The sequence below is a fragment of the Furipterus horrens genome, unplaced genomic scaffold, assembly GCF_987537825.1.
Source record: "Furipterus horrens unplaced genomic scaffold, mFurHor1.1.pri manual_scaffold_3, whole genome shotgun sequence".
Taxonomy (NCBI): domain Eukaryota; kingdom Metazoa; phylum Chordata; class Mammalia; order Chiroptera; family Furipteridae; genus Furipterus; species Furipterus horrens.
In genome coordinates this window covers 155,752,732-155,767,113 of record NW_028327173.1, presented here as the reverse complement: position 1 = coordinate 155,767,113, position 14,382 = coordinate 155,752,732, and the positions used below count along the sequence as shown (strand labels likewise).

At 33.5% G+C, this 14,382-nt stretch overlaps 1 protein-coding gene across 4 annotated transcripts in view; it reads left to right on the top strand.

Annotated features, from left to right (window-relative positions):
- Positions 1-14,382, top strand: part of SPPL2A (signal peptide peptidase like 2A) — a 46,600-nt gene that overhangs the window by 14,657 nt on the left and 17,561 nt on the right. For 3 of the 4 annotated variants that reach the window (XM_090270597.1, XM_090270595.1, XM_090270596.1), the window contains exons 2-10: positions 595-714; positions 1,286-1,468; positions 1,896-1,985; positions 2,417-2,550; positions 5,480-5,631; positions 8,881-8,977; positions 9,423-9,524; positions 10,557-10,638; positions 11,110-11,184. In XM_090270597.1, the coding sequence (XP_090126723.1) occupies positions 595-714; positions 1,286-1,468; positions 1,896-1,985; positions 2,417-2,550; positions 5,480-5,631; positions 8,881-8,977; positions 9,423-9,524; positions 10,557-10,638; positions 11,110-11,184 (1,035 nt within the window). The remainder of the gene's footprint in view (positions 1-594; positions 715-1,285; positions 1,469-1,895; positions 1,986-2,416; positions 2,551-5,479; positions 5,632-8,880; positions 8,978-9,422; positions 9,525-10,556; positions 10,639-11,109; positions 11,185-14,382) is intronic. The other variant, XM_090270594.1, reaches the window with a different exon arrangement.

Here is a 14,382-nt window from a genome sequence, read left to right as displayed (position 1 = left end):
GGTAGTAGGAAATGAGGCAAAAGAAAGGACATTCTTTTAGATCTTCTTCTTCCTCACTTTAAACTCTGGATTAGTCTTTTAGAATAGGCAGTTGCAGAATCTTCAAAACTTGAGAGGTTTCTGATTCTTTTCCAAAGAGAGTATTTAGAAATAATAATGTACTTAAAAAAAAAAAACAAAAAACAAAAAACCCTACTTACTCATAGAATATGGAAGGTACAACAGGTTAAGTGATTTCAAGTGGATTTTCTTTTATAGAACATAAGCAATGAAGTAACAACTCCTAAGGGATTGGGAAGGAAAGTTTCAGGCTGTGAAGGAAGTACTAAAATTGTCACATCATAGCAAGAATCCTCCCTGGGATATGGCTCCTATTACAAGGACCATACTGTATTTCCACATCAATGGGACTTCCAGAAAAAAAATGTGTTCTAAGTAAATGTGTCTAGTTTCAGTATTTCTCAAACAAGAAAAAATAAATTCATTGGAAGACCTTTCCTCTATTCAAATCTGTATATAAATAGCTTGATTAAAATCCTTCGTTGTTGGCAAGCCAAATTATCACCAGTGTAAAAATTATTGTTTGTGTCCTAGACAGCTGCTCAGGAAGCAATCCTGCATGCATCTGGAAATGGCGCAACTTCACCGTCTAAGGACTACTGCATGCTCTATAACCCTCACTGGACAGCTCTTCCAAGTACCCTAGAAAACGCAGTAAGTATTGTAAATCACAGTTGCTACTTCTTTATAAACATAAAAATACTGAAAGGTGAAAAAGAGTGTTCATTATGTTTTAGTTTATGAACTAGTTGTAATCTAAGTCTAATAAATGATGATTATTTAATTGCTTTAGCTTAAGTGTTTTTTCCTCTGGGAAAAACAAGATAGGGAATTTTAAAATACCTCAAAGCCTGTTCATCATAAAGTATTTTTAATTTAAAAGAACATTGTACTTAATAAACAAAACAAACAATGAGCAAAATAGAACCAAGGCATGTAAACAAGGAACAGACTGACAGTGACCAGAGGGGAGGGGAGAGGGGGTAATAGGGGAAAGAAGAGGGAGGGCCTAGTGAAGTAACTAGTATAAATGACCCATGGACATGAACAGCAGGGCAGGGATTGACTATGGGAGAGGGGGAGGTGGGCAGTGCAGGAGAGCGCAATGGGGGAAAAAATGGGACAACTGTATTAGAAAAACAAAACAAAACACTTTGTCACTTTGTCACTAAATACATTTAGGATGAAATACATGTATCATGTTAAAGACATTTCTTCTTTTCAGACTTCTATTAGTTTGATGAATCTGACTTCCACACCACTGTGCAACATTTCTGATATTCCCCCTGATGGAATAAAGAATGGAGCCGTTGTGGTTGAGTGGGGAACGTGCCATTTTCTTGAAAAGGCCAGAATTGCACAAACAGGAGGTGCTAAAGCATTGTTGGTTGCCAATAACAGTGTCCAAGTAAGTTAGAAAACTATAATAACTTCTTTTGAGCTCATGATGTCAAATTTCACAGGTTGAACTATATCTTCTTTGGGTGTAGTTTAGGGGCTGAGTTTTAACTAATCTCATTGGTAGGCTTCTTTTAAAATAAATATTCTGGCTTTCATAGGCATCTAATGGGCAAATTAGTAGTTTCTTTTCTATTCCTAAAGTAGACAAGACTTTGTTAGGAACAAATATATGTGTGTGGATATGGGTGTGTGTTACATGTATATGATATACCTGTATATAAAAGTTTGAGAACTCCTGCTATAATATTAAGAACACATGAAACTTTGTTTTATAGCTTTTAAAGATGTAGTATTATATTTAATGGAATAATTTGATTTTCATTCTGTAAATATATTAGTAGTTCGTATGTTTTCATAATGTGTTTTTCTTTTAGTTTCCTCCCTCAGGGAACAAATCTGAATTTCATGATGTGAAAATACTGATTGCATTTATAAAGCACAAAGACTTTAAGGATATGAAGGAGGTAAATTAGTAATTATATATTAGACAAAGTTCATAAATAGTATAACTTTATTTTTAATTACTGATATTTAATTTAAATTATTATACATGCTCTACTTGTTAACAAGAAGCTATAAAGGCTCTCAAGTCTTTACTTGGGAAGTATTCATCTCCCATTTAGCTCAGTGCATTTCAGAGCCCTGACATTAGAAAGGCCATTTATTTGTTTTGACTTTTTAAAAATTTCTGATTGTGTGGAACACTGTACTTTCAAGATTTAATAAACCAAAGTATATAGCCTCATAATTTTGACAGGAGAATATATCATGTTGTCAAAACTACTTCTGGTATTCTTGACCGTCATTCCAGAATGAAATTAGAGTATTTCTGCCATACACTGTAGTGGAAAGAAAACTAATTCCAGTGTTTTAACTCTCATCTTTTGCCTTTCAGACTCTTGGAGATAACATTACTGTGCAAATGTATTCTCCATCATGGCCTAACTTTGACTATACTATGGTGGTTATTTTTGCAATTGCTGTGTTCACTGTGGCATTAGGAGGATACTGGAGTGGACTAATTGAATTGTAAGTTGAGTTAAAATTCAGTGTTTTTTTTTGTAACAAATGGTTAAAAATTATTGTTTTAAATCATTTTAATCATGCAACAACATTTGAAATTCTACCTGACCTGAGAATATAGTGCCATTAAGATCAGATTGCAGTTTGTCCTCATACAGGTCATTTAACTTTGCACTGAGAAGGGAGTCACTGGTTCATTTGACTCTTTGATTGGATGAAAATAAGCAAGAGAAGGTGGGGAGTTTTTCAGCTCCTTTTGAGTTGAGTCATTACAGTGTGACCTTATTATTCTGTTCAATGCATTAGGAATTCAAAGGATATTAAACATGCTTATATTTTAATTTAAATGTAGAAATTTCAAATGAACATAAAATTTGGATTTCCCTACTTAATAAAAACCTAAACCCTATCTTCTTACAGTTGTATATTTTGGCTCTAGATTAAAGCAGGCAATATAGCAGAGAAAGATCAGTTTATAATTCTGAATTAAAAAAATGTTCACAGAGCATATTATTTCATCCATAAAGGATAATGTATTTACCTTGTAAATTGGTTTCTAGATTTCATTAAAAGGGGCTTATTTGCAAATAATGAAGCTCATAAGCTTACTTGTAATTTCTTAAAATACTATAATTTGATTGCTTACATCAAGAGAAAAATCTTAGGCTTTAACAAGTGTAGATTCCTGGAGTATTGAGCTTTAGATATTTTACGTGTTTGGAAAACATGTTTCAACATTTATCAGTCATATGTTTTCATGTAAACATTGTTTTTTCTCCATTAATATTAATCTTTATAAAGCATAGAATATAAGAAGATCTCCAGTTGTCCTCTAGATTATTTGTTGAAACTTTATAATTTCCCAAAAGCTAGGATTCATTAAAAATCTTTCCTCATTTAATATATAATAGATTCACCCTATACTACCATTACTATGTAAATTGTTTCTTTAGAGTACTGCTTCTCGAACTGTGATGTGCATACAAACTGTCTTGAGATCTCATTAAAATATAAGTTCAGATTTAGGGGTCTTGGGATGGGGACCAAGATTCTGCATTTCTAACAAGCTCCCAAGTGTTTTTGCTGGCCCATGGGCAACACTTGGAGTTAGCAAGACAAGCTTTATATACATGTCAGGGCAGGCTCCTCCTCAAGAAAATTAGAGATGGGAGAGAAGAACATGTTATTTTATTCATAAAACATGATAGGCAGAGACAGAGAATTTGTTACCTTCAATAGCCAGGTTGAGAGAGATGTCCTTTACCAATAAGATTGTGGATTTTAAAATTGCAATGGCAGAGTCTAAGAGTAAGAGAAAGAAAGAAGTAAGTGTATGTATGTTTGGTGTAGGGTAGAAGGAGAATATGAATCAGTGATAAAAAGGGAAAATTTCCATGAAAAGTAGAGTTATTAAGAACATAAGGATTATCATTTAGCAAGTAAAGAGTAAGACTGAAAGAGAAGGGGGAAGAGAATAAGGCTTAGGGAAAGGAAATTTTGCCAGAACACGACCTCATAACCCAGAGTTACCCTGCCAAACGCAAGGTACACCTTCTGCAAAAGGGAAAGATGACTTGGTTCCATATAAAGACTTTTCAGTAGAGACTTCAGTTCTTTTTATAATGAGATCACTGGTCCTCAAGCTTTATAAACTCAAGATGACATGGAAGAAGCTTAGCTTCTCACCCCCCATTGCATGTGGCTCTTGAGCACTTTAAGAGTACAGTTTTGGGTTTTTTTTTTTTTTTTTTTAGTATTTTAATGTGATATAAATCTAGTATATGTTTTCCCTTCAAGAAATTGCATGGTGCTTTCTATCACACTGAATACAAATATATAAATCTTTAATTATTATGGTTTGCATGTGTACTGATAAAAATATCTTTAAATGGATTGTTTGTAGTGACAGACATGTTTACCCACTTGGGTATCGCTTCTATTAAAACTTATGTTAATAGCCCTGTAGCTCTACTGTTTCAGGGAGGTGCTGGTTGGTGTGTCTTAACCCCAAACTCTCCCTTCTCTAATCCCAAATAGCCTTCCTATAGTCACAGGTGCTTAGTATAGTGGCCATCCCAGTCAAGAGTATTCTAATAAGGAAATGGCATCTTGATAATTAAGCAGTTTGGCAAATGTGCAATTTTTAGCTTAAACTTTGTATTGAGCTGAGACCTGATGAGAAACATCAGGGAGAGCACACAGGGAACAGAGTTTAGTAGACCAGCGTCGATGGGATTGGAGCTGGCAAATTATACAGTGGCTTCCATATAACTGAGTGGAGATAGTAGGTGATGGAACAGAGACTGCTCAACAAGGGACACTTGTGGCTTGTTCCTCTTCAACTTTGGTATCTCCCTTTTGTTAGCTGTATGACCTAGCAAGAATTCTTGGAGGAATTAGAAACAATATTTTGCTCTCTTAAATCAAGGTGTAGGACAAAGCTGTGTCCTAAAGTTCCTGTGAGTTCATGCTACACTGATGAGCATATGGTAAACACTGAGTTGGTGGATAGAAGAATTTAGTGTTTCCATATAAAAGAAGCTAATTTTAGAAGTACTGTGTGTAAATGGATAATTCTAAGTGTGAAAGGAGAATTAGTTATCACTTATTCCATCCATATAGTTTCTAAATTAGATAACATAAACATCACAAACATTAATTTATTTATATAATATATATCATCTATCTTAACAATCTTGCCTCTAGAAAAAAAAAAGGCTATTTCAAAAGATAATGGTTAATAGCATTATCTCTGGAGGGTAGAATAATAGAGTTTTTACTTCTGGATTAAATATTTCTTTTCATTGTGTTTTTTTTTGTGTGTGTGTGTTTTACCTGATAATCAATAACAAATTTAAGTTGATGTTAAAGATAGATTGTAAAAATAATTGTACTTGGAAGAGATTTGCTGAAGTTCCTGTGTATGTTTATTTAGGGAACACATGAAGGCAATGACAAACAATGAAGACAGAGAAATGAGGAGAAAGAAGGAAGACTATTTAACTTTTAGTCCTCTAACAGTTGTCATATTTGTGGTCATATGCTGTGTTATGATGGTCTTACTTTATTTCTTCTACAAATGGTTGGGTAAGAAGTCATGTTTTGTATTTGGTATTTTTAGTATACAGTCTTTCACTTTGCCATATTTCTTTTTCCTTTAAGGCATTCTACCTAAAAAACTTAAGTGAATAATTAAAAAGTGACACTAACTTTTTAAATTGTTAGAAGTATTAGGTCCCCATTACTCTGAAATTAAAAAATATTCAGATTAAATATATACTGTCCTGAGCCCTGGTCATGTGGCTCAGTTGGTTGGAGCGTCACCCTGAACCCAAAAATGTTACAGGTTTGATTTCCAGTTGTGGTGCGTGTAGGGGGCAATGTTTTTTTCCTCTCTCTCTTCCCTTCCTCTCTCTCTAAAATCAATAAACATATCCTCAAGTGAGGAAACAAATAAATGTATGTATGTATGTATAGTCTTGAGACAAGAACACTTCTTCACAGATGACTTGAAAGAATTGCTATGGTCCCTAAATTTCCCTCTCTGCAGATAAAGCATGAAATCCTAATATCTAAAGAGCAGGCTGAGGACTTCTTGGGGGCTGTATTTAGTTACATGAAGTAGAAGGCTATTCAGATTACTGACTTACTGCCTTTGCTTACCCGCAAAATGAAGTTAATTCTTTTGTCAGTTGTATTCCTTGAATTTTGTTTTAGTTCTATAAACAGGATCACATTAGCAATGCATCTAAAGACACATAGGTACATGCCTGTGGTCTAGAGAATAACTGATACTTTTTCCTTTAAGTAGGTAGGGGTAGGAACTATAATGGCTTGTCCATCCCCTGGGCAGTCTTCTTAATTGTCATATAGGATGGAAATTTGCCATCCCTGGCCAATATACAGCACAAAGAAGAGGTGGTAAGACCACAGAAAAGGAGAGTATGCTGATGAGAACTAGCAAAAACCCTTTGTAAAAACCACCAAAGGCTACAATGCTTATTTGAAGGACGTCAGTGTAATTTTCTGGACTAGAAAACTGAGGTCCTAAGGTTAGTTTCAGTTTATTCAATTTCTCCTGTCCTGTCTGTGGCAGCAATTTAAAAATATGACCTATGACATATATTTCTAGTTAGGAAAAAAATCATTCTTTGAGTTTGAGTATCACTTATATTTCAATCTGTTGCTAGGAAGTGGGTTTTAGGGTGTTATTTGTATTATGTTGTCATTGAGTAATTTTTCTGGTCTACTAGCCTTCAATTGTTTTTGTGTAACCGTCAGTCAATATATTAGTGGTCTTTGATAGAAAAAAAGAGATTCTTGTACCCTATCCTAAAGCATGTTTTAATTTTTGGTGTGATATTTCCTTAAACTGACTGCTATTATAAAAGTAGACCCTGTTTATAAATGTAATTTTTGATGTAGGAAAAAAATTATTAAACCTCAAGGTTATTCCAGGACATGGGATTTAATTATAACTCTTGAGAATACCTTTTTATTTAGTTATTTTCTTAGAGAGAGAGAAACTTTGATTTGTTGTTCCACTTATTGATGCATTCATTGGTTGCTTCTTGTATGTGCCGTGACCAGAGATCAAAGCTGCAACCTTGCCATTTGGGATGATGCTCTAAACCAACTGAGCTACCTGGCCAGGGCCATAACTCTGAGAATATCTTATGTGATATTGCAAGATTTAATTCACCTCCAGAAGGTTTCTTATGGCTAAATATGCTGCCTTTTCGTAATACATTACATAATGGGACTATATAAATTGCTAGGATTCTGCTTATCATGTTATGATTGTCATGCTCAAGGAAGTAACTAAAGACAGTTATATTAACCATATTCTTCTTTATGCCCAATCATTTTCTTAGCTATAGTATAACACTAAATGAGATAACCTGAAATCTGTTAGGGCCTCAAGAACCTGATTTAAAACTTGGGTTGGAGACCTTTGGTGAATGACTTACCAACTTAACTTGACAATCGTTGACTCTCTATCTTACTCTTTATAATACCTGTATAACCAGTAATTAAAATAACATCAGCCCTGACTGATGTGGCTCAGTTGGTTGGGCATAGTTTTGCAAAACAAAAGGTCACCAGTTCAATTCTTGGTTAGGGTACATGCCTAGGTTATGGGTTCAGTCCCTGGTTGGGGCATGTGTGAGTAGCAACCGATAGATGTTTCTCTCACATTAATGTTTCTCTCCCTCTTCTCCCTCCCTTCCCCTCTCTCTTAAATTAATTTTTAAATTTTTATTTAAAAAAATAACATAAAATAACAGTTTTATATAAAAAATATTATGTGCCATATACTCTTCTAAGCATTTTATATATATTCAGTATTAACTTACCTAAATCCCAACAATAACCTTGACATTGATATTATTACATTTCACATTTTAAAGGGATAGAGAAGTAATTTCTCCAAGATCACCAATTATAAAGTGCCCATAGATTAGTTTCTCTAGATTACTTTCTGATTTACTGTCTCTAGATTACTTTCTCTTTCTTACAATTTATAGTTTTCTGCAATTTAGTGGAATTTGAAAAATTCACGTAAAATTTCTATTTTCATTGTGAAATTTTAGTAAAGTTCAGAAAAATTAATATTTTAATTTTATTTTAGTATACAATAATTTCTTCCATTTTAACACATTGTGTGTGGTGGCGAGAATTCTCGTCATGTCTAAAAGGCATTTAAATTCCCCAGTACGCAATGTGTTAACAACAAAGAGGTCAAATGATTTTAATTTTAGAGAATTCTCAAATAAGTATAGCTACTATAGAAAAACACTTGTCAATTTTAACTGCCTTAGTATTGGATCATAACAAAGAGGTTTGTTTAAATGGATTTGGGTTTATCGCAGGTTAAGTTATAGATAAATTTTACCTTTGGAAAATATAGATAGCATGGCTAATGTCTAAGGTGTCAGTTCTCATCCCTAAGCTGCATTTTAAAAAGTGCTCGCAATGGTTTATTGATTTTTCCATTACTTACATTAGAATTAAATATTCATGAAGGTCTGTACCTCACTTCATAGAAGTTTTAACAAACATGTCAGTTTGAATCATTGAATGATAGTAAATGTAGAGCCAGCTACAGCCCCTTAAGCAATCCTACCTATGTCTGATGGAAGTAAAACAACATAAAATACACTTAACTCAAGATCTAAATATTTTCAGTTTAGTAACCAATTCAGATTATAATATAGTCAGAGAATTGAAAGTATCATGACTCAATGAGAAAGCTAAATAATATTGCTTGTGTAAATATTTTCTTGTTACATTTTCTTCTGTTCTCATATAATTTAGGGTCTCTTTTTTTTCTAGTTTACGTTATGATAGCAATTTTCTGCATAGCATCAGCAATGAGTCTATACAACTGTCTTGCCGCACTAATTCGTCAGATACCATGTGGACAATGCCAGTATGTATCTCTTAGGAGGAATCCCTGTCATGTTGGTATTTGTAATTTAAAACAATACAAGAAAAAGTAGGAGTCTTATTTGAACCCTGTGCAGTTCACTGTACATGTGGCTATTTAAATTTAAATTGAATTAAAATAAAACTCAGTTCCTCAGTTTCATTAGGCACATTTCAAGTGCTAAATAGCCACATGTAGCCAGTGCCTACTGTATTGAACAGCACCAATGTGGGGCAGTTCCAGCGTCACAGAAAGTTCTGTTGAACTGATAAACATTTTATTATTTCATTTTATTATGTTCTACTTAAAATCAAGACTTTTAAATTAGTATTTTGATCGCTTTGTTGTTACTGTGGTTGACAGTTGTCATTTCTCATATTAAGTGAATATTTCATCGGCAGTATAAACTATTTCATATTTTTGTCGTTGTTTGTTTTTATTACTTTAGGATTGTGTGTCGTGACAAAAGCATTGAAGTGAGACTTGTTTTTCTCTCTGCACTGTGCATAGCAACATCTGCTGTTTGGGCCGTGTTTAGAAATGAAGATAGGTATAATAAGTACTTGCTATATTTACTTTTAGATTATGAATGGATTATTTTATGTCTTGCCTTGATAGTTAATTTTTATGATTATTGTGGAAATTTTTTGCTTGTATCCTAGGACACCATAATCTTAAAAAAAGTTACTAGTTAAATAAGTGGATCTTGTGCTAATGGGTTTGAGGTCCTATAGAGGAATACATTGAATCATGATTTAAACATCTAAGCTGAAATGGGCTTAAGCATTTAATTAGTACATTACAACGTACTTAATTATGGTATAGACAAACAATGGAGTACACCGCAGCTATAAAGAATGATGAAGATCTCTAAATTGATGTGCAGTGATTTCCAGAATGTATTTTGAAGTGAAAAAAAAACAAAGTGCAAAAGAATATGAATATGCTAAAATATGATACCTCTCATTTAATAAAGGAGATATAAGTAAACATACAGCTATTCATCCACCCATTTGCAGGAAGGATAACCAGAAAAAAAAGTATATTTAAGTTTATTTAATGGTTTATTAATGAAATTACTAAAGCCCAATGGATTTAATGGCCTAAAATTTGGGAGCAAAGTTCATACACTTTTAGGCAGTCTCAGGTGTGGTAAACCAATGGATAATTATGCATATCAGTTTCTGATAAGAGTTGATTGCATAACTCTTGTTTCTGTTATGTTCTAGCTCTCTGGGTCTATAGTAACACCAATGTCCTTTGTTATAACCTGCCTTTCTAGAAAGACATGTAAAAATTCAAAGATTGAAGGAAAATATGCACTTATATCTGGTATACATTCATGTTTCTGAGGTAGCCTTTCAACTTTTTCTTAATAGAGTAGTATTCATTATTCTACTGGGATAGTAAATTACTTAAATGTGGATAATATGAGAGGGTTTTCTTGTTATTATAATTGGTGCTTCATTATTGAGTAGTCAATTCATAATAATTGAACAGGATTACTTTAATGATCTATTCTTTTAACTTTCCATCTAAAAATAACTGGATAAAACAGTACAGTAACTTCTTTTGATTTTAGGTGGGCTTGGATTTTACAGGATATCTTGGGGATTGCTTTCTGTCTGAATTTAATTAAAACACTGAAGTTACCCAACTTCAAGGTAAGGTATACTACTCTGCTAGCTAAAACAATTTTTTTCTTTTTAAAACAACTTTTTAAGGTAGAAATTTATATATAATAAAATGCACCCATTTTAATTGTGAAGTTTTTTGAAATTTTACAAATGTGTAACTTTTGCAATCAATCCTAGACCCGAGCCCCAGGTAACCACTGATTTGCTAGCTAAAATATTTTTAATCTTTTATATAATATGCCTAATTCATAAAATTCTTATAGAACTAAATACCAGGGTGGAACATTTCTTTGATTCAGTGCTTCTTTTTTTAAAGAGAAGGGGATAAAGAAGATAAAAGTTTTAATGTGATTTATAGAATAAAACTACAAATAGTAATAATTGTTAATACTTTTAAAAAATAGTGTTCAAATATATGTTCACATGTTTATAACTTGAAAAACATTCTCTTAATTTAGATATGGGAAGTTTGACCTTTAAATTTGTTTCTTTCAACAGTCCTGTGTGATACTTCTAGGCCTTCTCCTCCTCTATGATGTATTTTTTGTTTTCATAACACCATTCATCACAAAGGTATGATATTTTTGAGATCCAAGAGAAACATGCTAAAACATGAGAATCTTAAACCTGCTCTTAGATTATTGGTTTGGAAGATGTTGATCCCCAAGTGAGTTCTAATCCTCTTAAGAAAATAGTCGTTGAAATTAGCCTTTTAATAGAGGATGTTTTCAAGCCTTTAAGCCATTCTGCTAAATAAAAAATGTCTCTTGACTGATGTGAATGTGAGACTGTCTATAAATTTGCTTCCTGCCCTTTTTAAAGTAAGTTCTCTTACTTTGTGAAACAGTAGATGTTTGCTGTAGGTATTATAGACAGCACAAATAATGAAAATATGTCATTGCTACTTTCATTTCTGTATTCCTCCTCTGAGAGTAAGGAAGAGCACCACAGTGGAAATCCGAAGACCTAAAGTGCAGCTCTGTAACCTTTCACCCTGGACAAATCAATAGTACCTAATCCATTGTGTGAAGGAGTTTTACTAGCATTTCATCCTCCCTCTTCCATCAGTAAAAGTCTTTTGATTGCAACTGTCAGAACCCAACCTATTTTTTATATACTGAAAAAGGTCCCATCCATCCAGGCTGTGTGTAGAGGCCAGGATGGGACTGGCCTCAGCAGAAACTAGGTGTAGGGCCACATATGATCCCTTTCTGCTTCTGTTCATTTGTTCATTGTCTCAGACTATGAGGTTAGAGTCATAGCACCTGGCAGCTCCTAGGTCATCTATTTGCAGGTCTGCCACTAGCTCCTCAATAAAATGAAGGTGCTGTTCTCAGAATAAGGAAGTGTTGGGTGAGTGTGGTAGTCTTTCATTGTGTATGTAGTTTTTCTACCTTGTCCCTATTCCTCATAAATATATTATTAATTATTGCTAATTCTCACTTTCCTCATTTTGTTTTTTTAAAGTATATTTTATTGAATATGTTGTTACAATAGTTTCAATCCTCATTTTATTTTGAGTCTTTGTAACTTCTATCATCTCTTTATCTTTTGTCACTCACACATTTAACATTTGATACTATAATCACCACCTTTTTTTCCCCTGTTAGTTCTTTATCCATTCTTTAGCTCCTGCCATCTGTGTAATCACTGTAAAACCCTTTACTTCTGATACTTGCTACAATATAATAGTGTCAAGTAAGCAGTGCCCCATTAGGGAGCTAAAATTGCAACTAAGTAACAAATGTGGTTAACTGCCCCAAATCACAGCTACCCAATCGTTTTTTTGTGCCTTGATGATGAGTCATTTGACTCATTGACTTCATTTGCAGTAGAACTTTACAAAAGCATAGAATTAATATGACATTATAACAAAATATTAGATTATAGCAAAAATTGTTAACTTATTAAGCAGTTTTTAAAGTTCTAACTAATGTCCTAGGTTGTATCAATTTATATTGGTTCAATAAAATATTTCTGTAAGTTACTCCATCAGAGATCTCAAAGTAAAGCATTCTCTCTACAAAACCATTGTCACAGGTCAACAGATCGTCATGGCATATGACACGTAGAGTTTACTGGGGTTATAGCTATAAACTATAACTAAATTGTTGTTTTAAAATAATTTTTCCATTGTTTTAACACTAGGTTCACTTTTTAAATGTCAAATGTGTCTGCCAGCAAACTACTTCCAATCTCTACATATTAAAAGTTTTTAAATTTTAAAGATATAGGGTAATAATTAACCCTTTGAGTGCCATGTGTAATTCGAAATTTGGATCAACATGAGAAAAAATTATATCAATATATAACCTGAGGTACAAAAAAAGAGAACAAAATATAAATTATGAATTATTCCATTGTAATTTACATTTATAGCCATCAAAAAAAGAGGCACTAGGAGCAACACTGGCACTTTTGGGAATATTTGTCAGCGTCACTCACAGCGATGTTGGCACTCAAAGGGTTAAGATGACTTGGAGCCCTCTTTCTTTTATGCTTAGGGAATTTTTCATCTTCTTTTTTTCTACCTTAGTTTCCACTTCTAGTAATCTGATCAGGTAGAAAAGATTGAAGTGCTCTTTATTCAATGTTATAGACCTTACTTTTAGGGGGTAACTCAAAATGAAAATCAGATCCCTAATTTCTGATTTTTGTGGTTCTCACTGAAATTTTCAAGGTTTAAATATTAGACATTCTTGTCCTGGCTGGCATGGCTCATTTGGTTGTGTGTTGTCCTGCAAACTAAAAAGTCGCTGGTTCAATTCCCTGTTGGGGTGCTTGTAGAATGCAGTCAGTTGATGTTTCTCACATCACAGTTTCTCTCCCTCTCTTTCTCCCTCCCTTCCATTTCTCTAAAATAAAATTTCTAAAAAATTGGACATTCTAAACATGTTCTTAACTGTGGTATAAGTAAACTTTTAGAGTTGGCTGTGCCGGTGGCTATGAATACAGGCAGTAAGAGCCTGTCTTCATTTTTATTTCATCTGCTATAGTTTTTGGTGTAGTATTTTGCAAATAGTTACTCAGATGTCTTTGACTGTATGAAAGACTATCAATGAGGGTCTTTAGTTAAATGTTTTAAATAGCAATTAGAAAACAAACCAAACTCTTGATCTGAAAATTGAATCACATGATGGGAGTTCTCTGTAAGGAACTGTGTTCAATATTAGTTTATTTTCCTAAACTTCTGTAACTTAACCCTTAAGTAACCCGAAGCTCAACAAGGGGAAAAAATTTCTGTAGCTAGGGATTTTATCCTTCTTTCTATTTAGCTCAGGTATCAGTGATGTCAAAAATACTTCAGCGATTTCTCCTGTGCACCCCACCCACATGTAAAATATTACAGTTAGTAAATCAAATTTCCCTAAAATCCAGCATTTATCTTCACACTACCTGTTTTGGTGCTATATTTATCATGATGTGAAGCTTGCTTCCTCAAAATGTTTCCCCTCTCCACAACAGACTTGGCTGTCAGGAAAGAACCTTCTAATGAACTCCTCACAGCCCACATAAAAAGGCCTGAGCCAGACACCAGGGAGGAAATTCAGCTAAGGTTAATGTTTTGGTTGGGCTGTAACAGCAGGCAGAGCTGACATTGGACAGGAGTTAGGCTATAGAAGCTTCTCAAGTTCCTTGGGGCTGGGCCTCCTCAAATTCAACCTCTTTGCTTTGTTATTGTGGTGAGTAGCCAGAGGTTAGATGTATATTTATTCAAATAAAATTACCAGCAAATCTAAATATAAAAAATTTAGTATATTTTGTGTCCTT